The sequence below is a fragment of the Amphiprion ocellaris genome, chromosome 10, assembly GCF_022539595.1.
Source record: "Amphiprion ocellaris isolate individual 3 ecotype Okinawa chromosome 10, ASM2253959v1, whole genome shotgun sequence".
NCBI lineage: Eukaryota > Metazoa > Chordata > Actinopteri > Pomacentridae > Amphiprion > Amphiprion ocellaris.
The window spans coordinates 19,993,197-20,015,066 of record NC_072775.1 but is presented as its reverse complement, the minus strand read 5'-3'; the positions used below and the strand labels follow the sequence as shown (position 1 = coordinate 20,015,066).

The 21,870-nt window shown below is 40.7% G+C and overlaps 1 protein-coding gene across 4 annotated transcripts in view; it reads right to left on the bottom strand.

The window, feature by feature from the left end:
* Nucleotides 1-21,870, bottom strand: part of agap3 (ArfGAP with GTPase domain, ankyrin repeat and PH domain 3) — a 124,243-nt gene that overhangs the window by 51,838 nt on the left and 50,535 nt on the right. For all 4 annotated transcript variants that reach the window (XM_023270348.3, XM_023270343.3, XM_035948236.2 and 1 more), the window contains exons 2-8: nucleotides 15,479-15,537; nucleotides 12,932-13,019; nucleotides 9,576-9,661; nucleotides 6,350-6,491; nucleotides 4,903-5,037; nucleotides 2,223-2,350; nucleotides 1,799-1,954 (exon numbers count right to left, since the gene is read on the bottom strand). In XM_023270348.3, the coding sequence (XP_023126116.1) occupies nucleotides 1,799-1,954; nucleotides 2,223-2,350; nucleotides 4,903-5,037; nucleotides 6,350-6,491; nucleotides 9,576-9,661; nucleotides 12,932-13,019; nucleotides 15,479-15,537 (794 nt within the window). The remainder of the gene's footprint in view (nucleotides 1-1,798; nucleotides 1,955-2,222; nucleotides 2,351-4,902; nucleotides 5,038-6,349; nucleotides 6,492-9,575; nucleotides 9,662-12,931; nucleotides 13,020-15,478; nucleotides 15,538-21,870) is intronic.

Genomic DNA, 21,870 nt, shown 5'->3' with positions numbered 1-21,870 from the left:
GAAATATTTTCTCTTTCGGTTGTTTGGTAAAATGGCAAAAAAAGAAAGGTTTTGCACTGCGAGTCTTCCTCTCCCGAGCCCATCGCACTCTTCAAGTGTCACTGAAGAAATGTCGACATCGCCCCGTTAACTTTCCGTCCCCTTCTCCTCTTTCTCCTCCTCTGCTTCCTCCTCCTCCTCCTCCTCCTTTCCTCCCTGACCCTCCCTCCTCCCACCCTCGGCTCGCTGCTCCTCAGAAGGTCATGAGCTGAAACTCCCGCTCGGCTTGCCACTCGGGCACCCACACTGGGTAGGTGGCGTGCTTCGGCATCTCCATGACGCGGACGGGGAGAGGCTCATTTCTCTGGTGGACATGGTTAGTCACTACCTAGCGGGGGGGAAGGGAGACAACAAGGGGAGCTAGCACACAGCCTGTACTGCTCGGAGGCCACAAAGCCTGCGGCTCCCACAGCAGCTGGGGTAACAGGATGAAGGCGGTAGGAGAAATAGAGGAGGGGGGGAATAGATAGGAAGGTTAGAGAAGGAGTTAGTTAGAAAGAGACAGGAGAGAGGACAAAGTTGGAGACAGAGGTCGGGGGGAAAACAGAGGAGAGAGGGAGGAAAACAGGTGGAGGAGAGGGGATGTACTAGGGAGGAGTTAGGAAAGGAGTCATCTCACGTAGCCTGATCTCTGTCTCATAAAGCCCACAAAGGAGGAAGAATAAAAAACTTCAGCCATACAGTTGGCTGGGAATTTGAAAACACATGGTGGGTTTTTTTGCCGACAAGCACTCTGCAGAAGTAAATTTGAAGATTTCTGATTTCTACAAACCTCACTGAGCTTGAGGAGGCTCAAGTCTGGCTACGCAGGATTAGGAAAGGGTTAGCAGCAAAGAAGAAGGCTGGTGTAGGAAGAGAGAGAGAGAGAGGACAAAAGAGGGAACAGGGGTACTGGGTAGAAGAAGAGGGCAGAGGCTACAAGTAAAAGACAAGCTTAGGACAGCTAAGGAAATTAGAGTGGTTAGTGCACACATATGCTATTGGTTAGAGCAAAGGGCAAATATGACAGGACATGGGGTAAAGAGCAGGCAGACAGGGGTCGGGATACTGGTGTGGTAGTCAATCGTGGTGAACGAAATTGAATGTGAGCCAGATCGAGTGAGGTGAGGATTGGGGGAGTTATCTAGATTCAGCAAGATGACAAGTGGGCACTTAGAGCATTTCTGTCTAAAGCTGGGGAGGTGGAGGTTGCTGGCATGCGTTTATAGCAGCGTGTAAACAGGCCATAGGCTGGCTGTGGGTTTTTAGTTTAGCTTGGTCGGGCAGGAGAAGTGGCATTGGCGGTTTGCTGCTGCCGTCTCTCCCCAAAGGGGAAGTCACTGCAAAGAAAGGATCTAGCAAACATAAGAGGGGTGGGGGGAGGGAGGTCAGAGATTTAGACAGCGCAGAGAGCCCAGTTTGTTGTGGGTGAGATGAGAAACTCAATCCATGTGCACTCACTACATCCAATTAGAAAAGAAAAAGGACAAGAAAAGAGTTGATGTTTTTGTTTTCCACAGTGCTTATCTTTGATATTTGCTTTAAGGTTTTAATTGTTGAAGCATCTCAGGGATCTAATACGATATTTGTTTAGTCTTTTTCTCCTTTGCCCATTGTGCTGTGTGAACAAGACGCTGTCTTTGCCTGCATCGGAGGCAGGAGAGGTGGCTTTGATGCATTTTGAGCTACCTGTCTCCCTCTGGTGGAAAAAGTGTGCTTGGCAACATGCCTCCTAGTAGTGTGAGTGGGTGTTGCTTTGCATCAGCTGTCGCATACTTACTGTGAAAATGTTGGAGCGGCGCTTTGACTGCTTGCGGATGGGCGTGGGTGTGTTGGAGGCAGCAATGGTCTCAATGCGCATCTCCCGCTGACTTATGCTGGGGGTGGAGGGAACAGAGGAGGAGTAGTCGCTGAATGCACCCCCACCATTGGCCGCCTGGGGAGCGAGAGAGATTAAGAGGAACCGACAGAATGAGAGGAAAAGGGAGGGAGGAGAGAGGGATTGTAAAGAACAGGGAATAAAAGCAGGTCAATCTAGGAAAGACATGAGGTGGACCAGAGTTCCCACACTAAACAATGTAAGCAAACATCAAGAGAACAATTACATAAACTTGGAGACCTGTTTTTACATAATCGCGTGAAGAGTTTAAGTATGTGATAAGTAAGTAGAACAGAGCGTGGGCTGAGAGCATTTTGGATCTTACCTGGTTAATGTGTACAGAGGGGATGGATGCAGCGGGGACTGATGAGTGGCTGGGAGAGTTAGGGAGGGATTTGCATGGACCAATAGAAAGCTGCTGCTTTTTCCTCATGGCCACAACCTTCTGGGCAACTGGAGGCAAAGACACAGTAACAGACTGTTACCTGATCCTGTCAAATAATTCTTGGAATAAATCATTTTCAGACAAGAAAGACAGAGAGATTTTAGGGGACTGATGATTTGAGAATCATACAATTGATCACATTGATCTATTCAGAGGTAGACGGGAAATGTGTATCTCAGATGTGTAAGGATGTGTAGCAGCTACAAGCTTGCTACATAATGACAACAACCATGTCCAAGTTGGAGATTTTTTTTGTAATATACTGGTGTCACTTCAAGGGTCAGTCCCAAATAACATGCTGAATTTGAAGTTGTGATTTTATTTTCAAATTAGATTTCTGTGACCATAAACAACAATAACAACTACAAATTTAGCTTAACATTATTTGCCAAAGTGCCTTCTTTTTTTTTTGCATTTACAATAAACATTTTAAAGATGACAACTGTAACCTGAATTTAGGACTTTTGTGCATATAGAACTGTGGTGCTGCTACATTTAAATTTATTCATATATCACAAGGTGTCAAAGTCTTCTCTAAAAACAAAGAAAGAAAACTATTTTTGCTTCTTTACCAAAAGAACACCCACAACAACACACATTATCTAAGTCACCTCGGGCAATTTGTTTTTCAGTCTGGTAATGAGGAACGCTCTGCTTTTGCATATCTCCAGGGGGGAAAAAAAAACTCTATTTCTAAGACTAGTAATCATACAAAATGATACTTGGGGATTTTTTTCCTGTCATTCACTGAGTTCTACAGAGTGATGTTGGCCAAATGAGACTACTGTCGCCATGTGAACAGCCAGACTTGCCATGCAGTTGGTGCAAGCCGTCATTTAATTCACGGCACACTCGAGCACACAGCACACTCGACTGGGTGGAGCGGGAGGGAGGGGAGGAGGGAGGTGATGCTCACGGCTGCGTGACGCGAATTAGCATTGAGGGAAAGAGAGATGATCTGAAGTTGCGTTGACAGCTGGGACCATAACGCCCAGCTGCCTGCTGCAGCATGGCAAATACGGAGGGAAGGCGAGAGCGACTTCTCCAGACAGCCAACACTCCTTCATCCCATTTAATTATTTCAAATTGAGCTTCAGGAAGCAATTAAGGCAGGGGGGGAAGACAACGTGCCTGCGCATCAACAGTCGATGAAATGCAAAGTGAACATTGCGTTATATATTCAGATGTTTTCTGAAGGGATGACAGCCTTTCAAAGGAGCTGCAGCCTCAGGGGATAACGCGCCGGGGTTGAAGCAGCCGAGTTTCCAAATAACAGTTTCGTGACGCCAATTATAGATTTAGGGAAAAACTCCAAGTTTCCAGATACTTTCAAGCCCATATAAGAGGGAAGAGTGCATGTCACCTTTTAGAAAGAAACTCAATATGAACTGGTCTCTGGCTTAGAGCTCCACATTTGTATGCACATCCTGCACCATGATTTCACCTTGCATAATTAATGACAGCACGTGTGGCAACTGTATTTCAAATGCTTTACAAGTACTTTACAAGTAGCCCGGGGTGAGGAGGAAAAGGCAAACAACGGTCATACTTAGGGCATTTTAAACACAAATTCTACTCACGTTTAACAGAGTGACAGAAAGAAGCAAGAAAAATGTGATCCAACACTATGACGCCGATCTAAACCTTCTATCCTGGTAAACATTGGTAAATAGTTGGCTGACCTGGATGGGTCCTTAGCTGGACCTTCCATGTGGTCACTGGCTCCCTCTCCTTTAGCTCCATGTTTATTTTTGCATCTTCAGCACCCTCACAGCACACCTAGCACACATCCATGCACTGAATGTGTTGCTGCTAAAGCTGACTTTAACACCCATTGTTGTCTCGTGCTAATGGTAGCTTTAATATATTTGATTTGTTTTAGTTAAATCTTTTGTGTGTGATCTCCCTGCTTGTTACATTTACGAGGGTTACAATTATTATTAAATTAACCAACTCACTGTTTTGCAATTATAAACTGTGCTACCTTTAATCATTTCTCTTTAAAAAGTAAGAGGAAATCTTAAGTGTTTATTCAAGAAACTGTCAAGAAATCCTGCAGTCTTTCTGACATACTTGACAGATGCAAAATTATTTATGTGATATGGGGCCAGGTTTTTGTTTTTTTAAAGCTGGCCTAGAATAATTTTGATCTCAGTTAATGATTGCAGCCTTTGGTTTTGCCTGGAGTGAGGCCAGGGAATAAGGGGATTAAAGTGAAGGTCGTCTACAAGCAACAGAATAGTCAAAAATGTTTATTCAAAATTCCTCAAAGCCTAGGTCTTTAAACTGGTTGTTATGTGTGAGTAAATATTCACATGTGAGGAGCTAAAACCGGTGACTTTTTTGGCACTTTTGTATTAAGATGACCTATGGGACTATTAAATCATCAAAAAGTTTCACATATACACTATCCTTCAAAAGTTTGAGGTTACTTGTTGCTAAAAAGCATTTTTTTTCAATTCAGATATCATTAAATTAATCAAAAATACAGTCAAGACATTGTTAATGTTGTAAATGACTATTCTAGCTGGAAACGGCTTTTTCATGTGCTTTCTCTCACCATCCTGAAAGACTCTCTCCACATTCAGGCCATAGGTGGAGCAGGTTTCATAGTATGTGCAGCGCTTCAGGTCATTTGACAACTTTCTGGCCCGCGAGTCATCAATCACTCTGGGGTTGGCAGCACTGATTGCATCTGACAAGACAAGGTGACAAAAAACATCAATCAAATATGTTATTTGACCGATGAGGCTGGTAATACACATTTTACAAAGAGACCGATGAAGGAGTCACAAGTTTATACTCACTTTTTAAAAGCAGACACTGTCGTTTTTAAGATATGTTCTTAAAACATAAGTAAATGGAACCTTTGTCAGGAAGCAGCAAATTAAAAGGCATTTGGTGTGTTCATTATTTAGTACAGTGTTTGTTTAGTGGGACAGAATGCAGGATTGCTGTAAGATTACCTGTATCATGATCACAGAATGAACAAACATGCGTGGCTCATTGATGTGTTTTAGCCCTCTGAACCCACAAAAGATTATATTTAAAAATATAATAATAATATATAAAAAAATATTACTTTTCTTTCAAAACTGTCAGTAGTTTCAAAGGAAAGTTATCACAAATTATGCTATTTATCGGAGATAGAAAAGCTAAAAACAGAAAGAATTGTTGGATTTTTGGAAAATTAAACCAAATCTGAGGTTAAAACCACGATATTCATCAAAATCACTTCATTCTTCTCACCTTATTTACAAAAACTGCCATAAATAAACTGTTTGTGCTGTAAAACCAAAAATTCTACATTCCTCGACACAACACGAAGCCATTAGCTGCAACGAGCAGCCACATGACAAAAATTCAGGGACTATTGGGTTGAACTGCAGTTCATTAGAAATCTAAGTAGTAAAATATTTCTAGTATGTAAAGCCATAATTTTTTTCCCAGTACTGATAACACCTGTATGCACTGGGAAAATGTGCATACAGTTTTTGTAAATCAATAATTAAAGAAATGTAATTTTCATGCTTCCTTTCTTATGTTATACAGTATTTTCACTTTCCTATGCTGAACAAAAAACTTTTTCAGCTCTCTCTACTCCAGGCCATGGTTGTCCTGTTTCCATAGAGGTGTAGCACTTTATACTGCAGTGAGAAATGAGCCCACAGTCAGTAAAACTGTAAGAACCAAAGAAATGTTCAGAAACTGTGTGGAGTTCAGAAGATTAACAGCTGTTAGACAACAAAGAAGGCCAAGTTTGCACAGAAATACACTACTATGTATCAGGCTTTGGCTACACAGACAACATTTTCTACCAGTTCATTGTTTCTCTTCTTTTCACTTGCTGACAAAAAGGAAAGTAGCAAATATGCCTGATGTAGCTTTTAGAAAACATACAAGTCAGTGTACGAACACAGAGTATTTCTGGTGCAAAGCTTCTATAATTCCATTATACAGGAAGCAATACAAAACACAGGTATATATATCAGATGTAGAGCAAACACCTTGTGTTCCAACGAGGACCATGGGGACCTCAGCTGTGTTCCTGTAGCTGGACAGGCGCAAGAAGTAATTGTAGACTGTCTGGAAGCTGATTTCATCCTCCAGGCTAAAGACGAAAACCACTGCATCCACCCAGGCAGCAAACTGAGGACAGAGCATATGCAATGTGTTGAAGTACTGTCAAATATAAGCTGTCTCATTATGGTCCACAGGAATATTCACACTGATTTAGTTTGTATCACAACTGCTGATCCACTCAGGAGACAAATGTGCTGTGTGAAGGTACAAGTATGGTTTTGTGACATTGCAACAAGTTGGTTGTTAATATGAAAACACTTCATCCTGAAAACTGCTTTATACTTAAAATTAAAAATTAAATTTTAATTGCTTTTATCAAGGAATTGGAATTTTTTTGACCAAATTATTTTAAAGTTTGTATGTCTTAAAACAGGGCTGTACAGTGGCTCGGTGGTTAGCACTGTCGCCTTGCAGCTAGAAGGTCTTTCTGCATGGAGTTTGCATGTTCTCCCTGTGCATGGGTGGGTTTTCTCCGGGTACTCCGACTTCCTCCCACAGTCCAAAAACATGTTCAGGTCAATTGGTAACTCTAAATTGTTCGTAGGTGTGAATGTGAGTGTGATTGTCTCTATATGCAGCCCTGTGATAGACTGGTGACGTGTCCAGGTTGTCCCCTACCTTCACCCTAAGTCACCAACGACCCTAATGAGGATTAAGCTGTGTATAGATAACGGATGGATGATTGTCTTAAAACATGTCAGGAGAGGAATAACTCAGACATTCTTTACTGATACGACAGATCATCCTATCATTGTATTTCACATATACAGACAGAAGGGGGCAGTGTAGCAACATCATTGGTGGTTTGCTTTGAGGCTAAATACCAGCACTAGGTGGAATGACTGTGCCTGATTAATCATTACTACTGAATCCATATCTGATTTCTGTATTCCCACTGCCGTCATAATCTAGGAATCTTTCTATCCTCTGCACCATATACATTCATAATCCCTGCATAGTAAAAGATCAATCTGGGAGAAAGATTTCCCTGGAGCAGGGGAAATCAATCGTAATCACCACCCATTGTACGAAAGAGGCTGAGGAGAACCCAGAGTAGTAGTAATAGTGACAGTTAAGACAAACTATTTTCCTGTATTGCCCTCTTCTTCATTCAGCTTTCACATTTGCCCAGATTCCCGCAGGGACTGAATGGCAAATCAAGCCTCCGAGCCTCAACTCTGCTCAGCCTCCTGTGAGTGGGAACATAATGGAGGCCTTTAATTATGCCACTAATTATACAGGCGGCTGACAACTGAGCCGAACTTGTTTCTATTCCCTAATCTCACCGAGCGTAACGCAAGCATAAATCGAAGCTTTGCTGCGCCAGGCATCAGTAGCTGCTAAAACAACCGCATGGTAAATTCACCAGGAACATCGAATGAAGCCACATGCAAGTCTGTGTCTATTCTCCAGGGCTGGGGGTTTGACACTTCAGCATTTAATTAAATCTGATTATTAAATTTGTCTCTATACAAATCCCTTATCAAATCTATTTAGGTTTAATTTTAGACACCTTTAAGCAATGAAATTTTGTATTACTAAATTACATTTGGAAAAATATCTTTTCTCGTACTGCAAAGTATCTAAGTCCACTTAGTTAGGTCCTGTGCTAGGGATTTTTTTTTTTTAGAGCTAACTCAGTGGAAATAAGTGATAAACACCTCAAAGATATAATAACCACATTTTAAATTGTTATACGGACATGATATGGAACAACATTAGTAGTCACATTCGTTTAAGCTCCGTTCTGCTCTCCACCAACTCCTCAGAAAATATGTTGCATTTTAGCTGCTAAATACTCCACCATGTTTGCAGGTTAGTTGTTAACTTTGTCCATCAGATGTTTGGTGTTGGGTGGGTAGTACATAGTGGGCACACAGCTAGTGAGAACACTAAAATTAACACTCAACCTGCAGTGTGGAACCTTTGTCTCCCCCTTCTGGCAGTGAGAGTAATTACACAAACACTGTCCATGTTCGCTTGTGAGACATGTATGTCTCCCCATATATTGTTATATTTTTCATCCTAAAATCCTTTCCCTGATTTCCAAGTTCTTTTTTATCTGGATCCTAGTTCCTGCATCCTTCTCTGTCTTTGTCATCAACGTTGATAACTGCCTTCTTAACCAATCACTGCTGGTTGACGTAAAAATACTATTGGTGTACCAGCGAAACAATGTTTCCATAGCAACCAGATTCAAAACACTGATATACAGGGGAATACAGAGAGATTTACCTGCAGCTGATAGGTTAAATTTGCACAGTGTAAGGGATGGAATGTATTGGGCGTTCATTTACTGAAAAGGTCCCTTACTCTCACTTTAAATTCTCTGCTGCAAAACCAAAACAATGTTATCAGCCTCTACGGACTTGTCATTATTTGTACTTCTTTCACAAATTTGCCATGTAGTTTTCAATAAAAATATATATAATAGCAGCTTTCATTTTTGTATTTTATTAACTTATATTTATTCAGCACAGTTTTAAGGTATTTACATGAGTAGTTCCATTTGATGCTACTTTATACCTCTACTCCACTACATTGTACTTTTTGATCCAAAACAGTTTCGACAACTACAGTCGGTGTACTTGGTGTTGTATATACTAGTACTTCAGATATACAAGATATATGCTTAAAAACAAATACTGTTTTAGTTTCAAACCATACGATTTCTCAAGCAACGTGAGAAAATGATGATACTAGTACTGTGCAATCATGCTTAAGTGAATGTTTGTAAATATTTGTCTTCCTGAAGTCTGGAATTTAATGTTAGGTCCAGTAAATTCCTGAATGAGCTGTAAATGGAAGGTAAGATGCGACAGTCTCCGGGTAAACACTGGTAATATCACCAGCATATTTTCTACTGAAGACTTAAAGTCCGCTATAGGTGAAACGGTGACTCCATCACTGTTCACATACTAATAGGACGATTAGGTCCCTTTGACCACAAAAACGATTTTGGCTCAGCTTGCTCAATGATGTGTTGTTGCTTTTGGTAGAACAACCGCAGAGTGCTGTCACACTGCTCCAAACAGTCCCACAGAGAAGTAATGGTCTGTCTCTAAGCAGCTTCCGTCTGCAAGACAGTTTGTGGACACTTTCTGACCGACACATCTAAGAGACATTTTTAAAGATCAGCAGGATACCTACCTGCAATTCTGGAGGCCCTCCTTCATCTCTGATCAGAAGCAAATAGCTCTGTCCGTCCACCACAATTTCTTTCTTGAAACGTCCACCTGAGGAAGAGACATTTATTCCAAGAATTTAGTCCAAGGTCATCCTGACATGTTCACTCAAATTGGAAATTGTCTGCTAGGGTGTAATAACTAACCACCAGGGGTCTCCAAGCAGAAAAACACTGCAGACACATTTCACACTCATTAAGTAGATAAAAATAGGAATGTGTCAAATAAACCAAAATTCAATATCAAAGCACAGCTTGACATGGCTCCTAAAAGTTTGGTGAGATGCATATGAGTTTAAGTGTAGCTTCTCAATTTAGACCTCCTGAATGTTGTGTTGTCAGAATCATATGCCGACAGGAAACCAGGTCTCTCTGGAGCCAATTATGTGGGCGAGAAATTGCCATTTAGCATATCTAATGCACAGCTGCTGAGAGAACCAGTTCAGCGCCACTGTCACAAGTCATGCAAAGGCTCAACTTTTAGTTCACAAACACTATCAAGTGGCAGATTCAGTCTCCATCACCTCACTGCATGAGCACCAGCGGCTTTGAGGATTGGTTTTCACAACATAACAAAACTGCACTTGTGAAACCTTAAGACAAGAAGAACAAATTCAGGGTGGAAAGGAAGCAATGGGAAATAAAATAAGAGTCAAATGAAATTGTCTTTGTTCTGACCTGATGTGTTTAAGGTCACACCATGTCCACAGGACAGTAGTGGGAAGCTAACACTTAGCCATACGGCCTTGAGTTTCTCTAGCCTTTCCTTCATTTCGTTTCTAATACAAATACATTTTCCTTGCCGCTAGCAAAGCTGGCTCCAGATAAAGAAAAGACCAATGGGAGAACCACGCAGTAAATTAGATTTTGCATATCATTTGAATGCTTTGCGATCCTGTGGAGATTAAAAACATTCAAATGAGAAAGCTGTGAGGCTGGAGATGGCCTTGGGAGTGAAAACAGTGTCTTATGAATACGAAAATATGCTGAGAGCAATTTGCCAAAATTGAATAATGCAAAAATTTGAGAAGGTCTAGGAATGATGTTGAAGTATCCAAAAATATGATGCTGAAGACGGCAGATGTGCACATACAATGACGGCACACCTATTAGATTAGTCGAGGAATTTTGAAAGCTAAGATCTTCGTATGATTAGATAATAGTATCAGAGTTCATGTTGTTGAACCAACCTATTAAGAACTACAGAGCTTGCACCACAGAGGAGCCATAAGGGCCATACAGTAGCCGTGCCCTGTAATTTTAATAGGCAGACAGTTTTCCTGTGTCAGCAAGCAATACATATCCACTTGAGCCACACTTCCACCCCTGTTAAGACCACTTTAGCCCGCTTGGCAAATAGGGGATTCTCCCAGCCTTTTGCACAGACTCTCAAACCCTGCTTGATGCTGGTTGTGTAACAGAGAGAGAGATTCATGAAGCACCAGCCAGCTTTTTATTTTTTATTTTTTACTGAAGTCGCAGAGCTTTGGAGATGCAGACAAAGGACTGAGAAGCTATGTGTCTGTATGTTTGAATCCTGTTTGAAAAGCGAGAAAAGATGGGGAGGATCTCATTACACAGTGTGAAAGAGCAGATCACAACAATACAGACCAAACCAGATTTAACAGACTACATAGTTTGCATGGAAACTGGCAGCACACGCACATACGCCAGAGCAGATTATGGAAAAGAGTGTCGAAAACCAGCGTCTGTAATGAAAGCATATGGCTCGGTCGGAATTTGAAGCAAACATTTCAAGTTACATAATCATCCAGGATGCTGTTGTCTTTATTTAGAGCCGAGCCAATACAATGCATCCAAACAGAAAGCCGGTGCTGTAAATAAATAAGGCAGACTACCACACTCTTTTTCCGGCATGATGAAAACCGATTATGAATTATCTGAATTTGTGTTCGAGTTCAACCTCACATTAAAACAGGCGACTACTAACCCTTCGCGCAACCTGCTGGGAGACGGTAAGTTGGTAGGCATGGTTAACACGCAGTAAGCATACTCTGCTTACACGGAGGCTTAGACCTTGACACAGAGCCACAATCCAACGGAGCTCCATCCGGTGTTGCCATAGCAACACACCCCAGTACCTTTTTTCAGATATCATAGCAAAAGCGCAGGAACAAAACAGCGAAGAAACAGCCACAGCTGAACCTTCCACTGCTGGGCGATGCTGCTGCAATGTAAATACTCAATCTGGAGTAAAGCCAGCGTTAAAGCACATAAGAGACAAAAGAGAGGCTGAGCAGCTGCTATTCATGAGACAGGTATGTTGTATCACAGCGATCTGCAGCGACATAAAGAGGCACACGGACATATCTGAAAAGACATGTTTGCCTGATTACAGCGACAAACCCTCTTTCTGTTTTTCCAGCATTTCCATCATTGATTTCTCAAGGACTAATTAAGCTATGAGGATTTTTCTCCCTTGGTACAGCGAAATGCCAGAAACTAATTATGCGCTTCATGTCTCACCCTCACTATAATTACACTAAAATGAAACACTGCAAACCCCTCAAAGATCATCAGTTAACTCTGGGTTTGCCAAAATATTTGTAGAATTCTGAGAGGAGGACACACCTTTCAGGCCAGAAGAGGGCATTCTTGTTATGACTTTTCTGATAAGTTGTATTAAGATGGCATAAACAGAACCTCAGAGATGTGCACAACTGGCTTTAGTTTATTATTGCAATAAAAACTTCAATTTAAAAAAAAAATGATTAGTTTTACCTTACAGGCCCAATTTACAAGAAATGTTATGCTTTGGCTTTATCTTGCAACTTTTAGTCGAGGAAATACAATTCTAAAAGAAACTACAACAATTACCAGTCTTGGCTTGATAAAATCCAAGACAAAGCAATCTAATACAAACTAATTAGAAAAGTACTCTGACAAGCAGCAAACAAACCAGCATCGTGTTTCATGTAAATATCCTCGTACACTCCTCCTAATATGGTTATCCTTCTGTGCAGTGTGGCAATACACACCAACATGCTTGACTTTCTTCTCATGAAAAACAAAAGGAAACTAATTTACCACCCAGCAGCTCGCTGTATAATTTGACTTTGACGCTTTTGAAACACACACAACTAATAACAAGGATTCTCTTAATTTGCGAGAGGCTGACATTACAAGGTTTTTACACTTCGGCAACAATGTAAAATATATGACAAGCTGTGAAGAGCATTAGCAGCGTGACATGAAGGAGCCTCAGTAAACCTGCTGCATTAATCTTTGTGTTTCTGTCTTTGTGTTATCTGTCATGTTTGTAATCACCTCCTGACCCACAACACCCTCAGCAGATGCTTACCTTCAGGAGACTCCTCCTGCACATATGTGCCTGTCAAGTACCGATGCACCAAGGCGGACTTCCCACTGGACAGATTTCCCACAATGCCCTGCAAGAACAAGAGCAAAATACTGTTATTATTGGTAAGACATATTAAAAAAAACGCTTCACTCCATATCTCCAAAGTTCTAAAGAAGAGAATTAAGTAAGAACCTCACAGTATTTTTTCTCCAAGCTATTGTTTCCAAGGTCAAAACAGAGCCGTCAAGCTCAGTTATAATAGCTTTTCAGGTTTCAGCTCATTATCAGCAAATGGTGCGTGGCCAACAACAAAAACACTGCATCCAGACCTACAACATATCCTCAGCCAGAAGTTTGGAAGCTAATTTCATTCAAAAGTTTTTTGTTTGGCTGGCAAGCATCAAATCTGAACTGTACAAGTTTCCCTAAATGCATCATCCACCGCAGATTTGAAAATAATTCTTGCTGACAACAGCATTACCATTGGAGCGCGACAGATAAACCAAAGGCTGCCATTTTGAGTTATATACAAATATATTTATAGTGGGGTATACGTAAGAGTCTATGCATGGAGACACTCTTGTGCCAAGAAGAAGAAATGTTCAGGATATTTTGAAAAGATTCTCTCCATTATCCAGTTCAGTACACCCTACTGTACCTCCATCCCGACACTTAAATAATCAAACTTAAGAGATTTTAAAATATAAAAATCAAAGTGCAATGTAGTGTGTAATGCCTATGGATATTAACAGGAATATTAATATTAGTAGATGCAGCTCTGGTCAGGCTGTAATTATCACACCAAGTAACTAAACTCACACAAATGAAAAGGTGACTCAGTTTTCTCTGTGACTGATCATTTCACTGTAAATATTCCAACGAACTGAAACCAGCTGCTGCCGGTTGGTGTGCTTAAGAGACAGAGGACAGTAAAAGAAACTGCGTTTGGGTTGTGGTTAAGAAACAAAAGCAAAAACAACACGGTTTGCTCCTCTACATGATGAGCCATGTTAGGTTGAAACATTATGTGCAAAGTCCTCTTTCCTCTGCTTCCCGTCCCTGGTGTCTAGACCAGACCTTACTGCAAGTGCCTTCAGGGTGATGCATGACGGAGGGTGGGCTGATGATGCCAGCATGTCTGGGAAGAACAAAGGCTGCAACTGCCTCATCTCCTCCCTCTCCTCCTCCTCCTCCTCTACCCACCATCGCCCTCTTCTTCTTCAGATCATTAGTGGGTGTTAAAGTCAGGTATGGTTCTAATTATAGGGAAGTTTGAGGCACAAGAGAAAAGATCTGTTTAAGGCCTTTCCCGGCCAGCCCCCTGAATAATTGAAGTATATATGTATCATGAGGTACCCCAGCAGAATAAAGTATGAATAAGCTGGAAGTTAGCAAAAGTTGTAGGCCGTGTGCTGTGAAAGCTATGAGTCAACAGAAATCGACTGCGAGTGTACCACAGAACCAGGGTCCCCGCTGTTTAACTGTTTTCTTTGTGACCTGCTGCTATATAGGCCTCATGAAATCAAAATGCTGTATCAGCACTGCTCCACGTTCTACTAAACTTTCACTCCTCTTTGAAGATGTTTAGCTCGGATCTGGAAACATGAAACAGCTGATGATAAAAAAAAAAGCAATAAAATAAGCTCTGGCCACAGTTAAGTCACTATGATGAAACGACAACACCGGCTCACTGTGGCAGCAGATGTAGTCGAGGTTTCCTCAAGCGATTATGATCATTTCAATTAATCCGCAGGAATTGTTTTGACCCCAGTTCCTTTCATTATTATTGCAGCATGAAAAAGAAAAGTCTGATTTTACTATCATATTAACAAGTTTCCGAGACTCATGACCAGTTTCTTTTCAGTGTGACCTTTAGAAACTCTTTGAAAGTTTTGAAAGGAATGATCGCTATTTTGCGACACTTACTTCAGTCTTTCCTGGTCCATTTAACACATCCCTGCTAATTAACACCTCAGAAACGCAGAAAGAAGCAGACGCACTGGAAGTGTTTGAAGCCAATAAAGCAGGTTTGTCTTTGAGCTCTCTGTGAATCTTCCCTTTTCGTTTCATTGAAGTTTTCCCTTATGCAAGGTATGACAACAATGAATTCACCTAACACGGAAATATTACATCCACTGGCAGAACAGTGGACTGAAGCTTTTCGAGGCCACTACTCTTTATGGGTGGATGGCATTGAATCGTGTGAGCATGTTAGCTGTGCATTTGGCAGTGGCTGTGTGTGTGCTTCACTGGCGGGTGGGATCAGACCCAGGATGTGTCACTGGTCTAGCCCAAAACTGTCACTCATCTCGTGTCCTGGTGCAAGCCACCCTGAATCTCCATGCCAACACTTCTCATTAAAAATCACCCACTACGTGCCAGGGAGAAGTCCAGCCAATTTCTCAAATGTTCCCTCTCATGTGAAATGCAAAACCAGCAGTACATGGACAGAACATGCTTTGCCACTGACATTTAAATCCATCAGTAAGACGAAACCTCTGAGGGTGAATTAACAGTGGGACTGTTAGGAATAAAAAAGTTACTCACCACTTTCAGCTCTGGCACTGACCGACTCAATGTCCATTCCTGGCTGTTGACGAAGGAGTCTAGAAAGAAAAAGACAAATAGATGGATAAATAAATAATGAATGTCAAGCAGCACTGAAAGGTAATCTGTTTTATATTCCGTTTGGCGCCAGCTGCTGATAAAACGGCATTATCAGTCCTTTTCCACTGGATGATGGTGAACTGACATTACAGCTGCAGTTTACAGACTGTCTGTGGAGTCTGCAGTGAGTTTTATGACGACTGCTCCAGTTTGTCATATAGATATGACAAATCTTATCTACAATCAGTGGAGGTACAATCCGACTTACTCAGCGATCAATTCATGTGATACATTCTTTACAGTGTTATTTCACTTAGTTTTTTCCATCTAATTTTTTGAATTTCCTGCACAGACAATACCAGATGTGGCTGTGCCACAGTTTTGTAGAGTTAAGTGTAGATTTATAAAACCATATAGGCTTACAGAAGCAAACTGGTAAACAGAAAACATACCCTTTTAACAAGAAAACTTTGACTGTTTTTTGTGCACTTCAATACGTATGCAGTATGAAGTATGATTAATGAACCAACTTACTGACAGATAATTAATTAACAATTAGAATTAATTAACAACAATGACTTTAATATTCAAATCACAATTAAAATAATTTTGTAGGGACCAATATTATCCTATGAAATGTGAATATTGGCTGGATTTCCTATTTCCCGTGGCAAATTGAATATACTGCTAATTCTAGACCGTTGTGTTTGACATTAAAAGCAGTTTGAATAAACCCAACTATGGGAAACTGTGACAGGCATTTCCTGACATTTTCCAAATCAAACAGTTAATCAAGAGAACAAGCGGGCAGCTAATTATTGGTGGAATTAGTTGCAGCCCTGGAAATTAATTTGTTCATTGTAGTTTTGTTTACACATTTGTAAGTTCATAAATATACGACTGCAGAGAAGGACTTGTGAAACACCTGTGGTTAAGACAATCTATGCAAGCTATTTCAATATAAGGTTTCAAAATAGTGCAATCTCGGAGAGGGATTTAGCTAATCTATTTTAAAAAGCCAGCTATTATCAGGCTGCATTCAGCTTGTTTGGTTTTCCAGTGACATTTCCAGACTTTGACTAGATAATAGTACTTTGAAAAAGGGCAGTGGGGAAGAGCACTATAAAGAACAACGCAACCCCTGAGAACGAAAAACACAAATGACAAGTCCACAAGCTGTGCTCGTTTCCCACAGAGACGGAGTACACAACTATGTGTCATAACAACTATTAGAAGAAAGACCAGCTTCCTGATATGGATCACGGTTTTCTCAGCATCTGAATCCCCCAAGAAGATGTTATCGCTAACATGGGAGTGTAGACACCTCGTCCCCTGGCAACAAGCTGTGTAATACCAGGTGACCCCCCCCTCCACATGTCTAAACCATAACAACTATTGCATTCATGCACCATCATTACTGTAAGCCAGTTCGCTGCATCAATAGTGGTTTTCCTTTGTGCCCCTGGCGATGCTACTATGAAGAGAATGACAGCATAAACATTCAGGTAACCATTGCTGCTATAAGGCACGTTTCTATTTTCTCTCCAAATAATGCTAAAAGCATGAATGACTCATAGCCAAACAGATCTGAGCCAAAAATTCCTTTGCCTACTAGAATTAGAGTAAAAAAAATCCCCAGCTAAAATGTTTACTTATTTCTGACCTCCATTTACAGAGAGCCCCACGCTGCTCTGGATGTCTCACTTGTTGTGGGTGAGGAGAGTGCATCCCGAACAGAAGGGCCTTTCACCGAGCATTGTGTGGAGCAGAGTAGTATTTAAACGGCACGCCTCCTGTTAAGCCCTCTTAGTGTGGGTTTGACATGTCAGAACATGAGCGAAGACATCCACCAGCCTCAGTTTAAACCAGCTCTATGAGATAAAGCTGTTGCCTCATTTTCTCCACACTGCGTGTGTGTGTATGTGTATGTGTGTATACACAGACACACAGTGTGTGTGTGTGTGTGTGTACACACACACACACACACACACACATACTAGGGCCCAACCGATATTGAATTTCCCTTCGGGGATTAATAAAGTTATTGTATTGTATTGGATATGGATTTTTTGATTTTTTGAGGACGACGCTGATTCCGATATTTGGCAGAAAAAATTGAAAACTGATTAATCGGCCAATTAATTAAAAAAATGTATAGCAAATAAAATAACTTCTTTTTTGGCCGCTTAATGCTTACAACAACAAAGATATGAATTACTGGCACAACATTTTACTGTTTTACAATACTCTGTCCTTAAGTATTTGTTTAACTTTACAAGAGAGAGGAATTTTCAAGTCCAAAAACATGCAACAAAGCATTAAACCTCTGGGAAATTATATAACCTTCTAAAAAAAGAGTCAATCTATAAATGAGTTATGAAATACATCTTGTCTTGTACTTCTTGTTGCTGCAAATTAGAGGAAGGTTTATACACACACATACATACATACACACATACATACATACATACATACATACATACATACATATATATATATATATGTGTGTGTGTGTATGTATACACACACACATATATATATACATACACACATACATACATATGAAGTCATGACTCATATGAACCAAAATAAAAACCAGAGACGCCTTTATCTGATGTCAAAACCTGTCCTTTTTGACAGAGTTGCATTTGAAGTATATAATGGTCACAAATAATCCGACATTAATGTTACTCCTTAACAACACACACTGAGCTGCTGTTACAGCCTGTACCGCGTTATAGTATTTATGATAATCATTTTAACTTTTCGGGCCTCCTTAAATGCGCCTCAACACACAGCTGACGGAGAAATGAACGGTCGTTCTGTATTCTGAAATATTTTGTACACTTATGTTATTTCTGCCGTTACTTTCTGGCTTTTAAGTTGTTAGCTAACGCTATGCTAGGTTAGCATAACTACAGCGATGTTATTGCTAACATAAACAGACAAGCTAGGTTAGCACAACTTTAGCAATGCAAAGTAAATGAAAACCATGACCGACACAACGAAGCACATCACTCCTCATGACACATGGAGAAGAGAGCGAGACTTAAATGGGAGACATGTTGAGTCATTGTTAATTTCACAACGTAGTGATAAACTTATCTGTCCGCTCAGCCCAGTGGTTCTCAACCTGTTTGGCTTGGAGCCTCCCTAAAAGATGCATCCCAGCCCCAGATGGCTAAACATTGCAAGTCATGCAATCCTCCAACCATCCAGTTGCCACCCTCAGCAGGACGATGCACCCCGACACCCGGGTTCCACACTCCATAGATCATAGGTGTCAAACATGCGGCCCGCGGGCCAAAACTGGCCGGCCCTCCAGAGGATCCAATCCGGCCCTCAGAGTGTAAAAATTACAGAGAAGACATTAACTGCAGATTGTAAATTAGTAAAACTATAAATTTAAAATGATTTCTACACCATGACAAGTTGTTTTGGTCATTAAGTAAAATACTAGATTGCTCATTGTTCTTTTGTCATTTTGTGTCTTATTTTTGTGATGTTTTTTGACTGACTTTTGCCATTTGTCCCATGTTTTTGTCGCCTTGTGTTTCCTTTTTGTCTCGTTTGTCTTATTTCTGTCAATTTGTGTTTTGCTTTATTCGTTGTTTTATGTATAATTTTTGTTATGTGGGTTTTTTTTGTCTCGCTTGCGTTGTTAGTCTACTTTTTGTTGTTTTGTTTCTTGCTTTTGTCGTTTTTGTCATTTGTCCATTTGTTTGTCGCTTTGGAACTTTTTTGTCTTCATTTTTTGTCTCTTTTTTTGTTTTGTTTTGTTGTCTCATTTTTTGGCATTTTCGTGTCTTATTTTTGTCGTTTTGTGTCACATTTTTGTAATATTTTGTTTTGTTTTTGTTGTTTTTTGTCTGACTTTTGTTGTTTTGATCATAAAGCAAAATCCTATATGGTTCAGTTCCGGATGACTAAATGTTGTGTTTCTTTGTAGACATTCTGTGATCTGGAAGTTGTAAAGTGGAAATGATAAACTGAGGCTGAATGCTGCTGAAATTGAATTTATTTTTCTTCAGAAATTTCAGGTTATTCATAATGTTCAATAAAAAGATAATTCCTTGAATGAGAACATTTTCAGAATGCATTTTTTTGCACTAAAACAAAGGAACCATTAGGAGTTGTGGTTATTTATAGGCTATTATGCTGTGATTTTACTGGTCCGGCCCACGGGAGATCAAACTGGGCTGAATGTGGCCCCTGAACTAGAATGAGTTTGACACCCCTGCCATAGATCCAAATCTTATTGAGCATCAGTGGGATGTACCAGGATTAGCCTGATCTAGGTAGGTCCCACCCTGCAACCCACAGAATTCACTGCCACCATCAAAGTATCACAGGACATCCCCAGAGGTCCTGTGTCCATGCCCCACTGAGTCACAGGAGTTTTAGCAGCATAAAGGGGACCAACACAATATGAGGCAAGTGGTCTTAACGTTATGCTGGTGTGTATATGCATATATATGGCTTATGTGTGTGTGTTGGTTGGAGGACTGATCAAAGCTTATAGTCACAAACACCACTGAGACACACAAACAGTGTAAGGTGCCAGTCATTTGCCATGGTAACCAAACACCAGCACAAAATTGGTGAATTGAGAAATAAACTGAAAGATAAACAAAATATCAAAACACCTCAGTGTTTTTCCCACACATGCCCAGTCCACATAATCAGATTCTCAAAGAGGAACATAGTCAAACGAAAGCCAATTCGCAGATAAAAAAAATGCAGGAAAATTGAGGCTGACACAGAGATGGAGTTGTTGGCCGCTGACGAGCACTGCATTTCTGGAACAGCACATTTCCTTATTGTTGGCTGTAACACCACTTATGTTTTCAAGAACATAAAAACACAAAAACAAAGAGAGCAAGAGAAATTCAGGAGCTTCAAAAAATGGATAGGACCCAATACAAATGCATTTCTCATGACATTAAAAATCTTTTCAGGAACTCCTCCCATATACTTCCTCTCACCAGCACACCAAACAAATAGTAAGTTGGAGAAAAACGTCTGACTTTTGCAATGTTGGGAGAGGTACAGAGCAACCAGTTTGGTCCCTCGCTAAAAGAAATTGCCCTAATTGAATCCATGTGCTCTGAGTTACGTCATTCTTTAAATATCGCCATCCCCACATTAGTGTGTCCTAGAATGCCTATGGAAGCAGAGAGCCTCAGCATTATGCTAACAGAGGACACCAGTGTTTTTGTCTCTGTGAGGGGGGGAAACTGTGTTGCCAGCTTGTTTGTCAGGTTTTACACTTCACTGCTCTTGTCTACTCAGATAAAAATGGCCATTCAGTCTCAGTGCAGTGAAGCACAATCGACTTATTTCATTTCATGAGCATGGAAAATGCAAAGTGAGCAGCAAGTCTGTGCATATGCTTGCTTGACCATGTGAGTATGGTACATATGCATACATTGCAGTGGATCTGCAGCGGTTTTGGGAATGAAAGAGGACAACCTTGAGGTCGAAACTTCCTCTGTAGCTCTGACTGACTTTCCAACCATGATTTTCCACTGTCATAAATTACAGAGTGAAAATTTAGCTAGCAATTAGTATTTCTACTTCGAAGATTTGCCAACCTCATGACCGACCGACATTCCCCGTCTGGCTGCTTTTATCATGCATGTCTTGACAAAATAGCTCAGTAGTATCTCCGTTTTTTGTGTGGCTCTCTAGCAAACATCAACACAGAACCCAGTAAGAGCTCTTATGTCTGTTCTGCTGAGCTCCAAAACAACAGCCCGTTATTTCTGCCAAAAAGGGTAAGTGACAAAGACAATCAGCAGAGAACAAGGTAAAAATCTTTACGTCCCGCCAGTCTAATGCGGTCTGGACGACCTTCCCTACTTAGAGCTCTTAAAGCTCTGTGCTGTCTGCAGAGAGGCATTGATCACTTCCCTGAAAATAAATTGGACACCTTGGTTCAAACAGGATTCTCATTTAACATGAGAATTACAAAGTGGGGTTTCTAAAAGTCTTGCAGCAGAACGTCCAGGCCGACTGACTCAATTTGTCAAGACAGAAATGTGTCAGAGGTGATCTTTGTTGCTACAGAAGACAGCAAGAAAACAAACCGATGGAAACAATTAGACATGAATCAAACACATACGTTATGAAAGATCTACAAATTGCTGAGCCTAACAGTTTCTAGATTGTTGGTGGAACGGTTTCCTGAAGGACAAAATGTACTCGAGCTGAGATTTGCAGTGGCAGATGCTCAAATATAAGTAATATTTGGTTATTAACAGATTTCCCTGTGCTCCTGCCTAGACTGCGTATGACTCAGATTTTTCAATATCTTGCAGTCTCCCCATGCG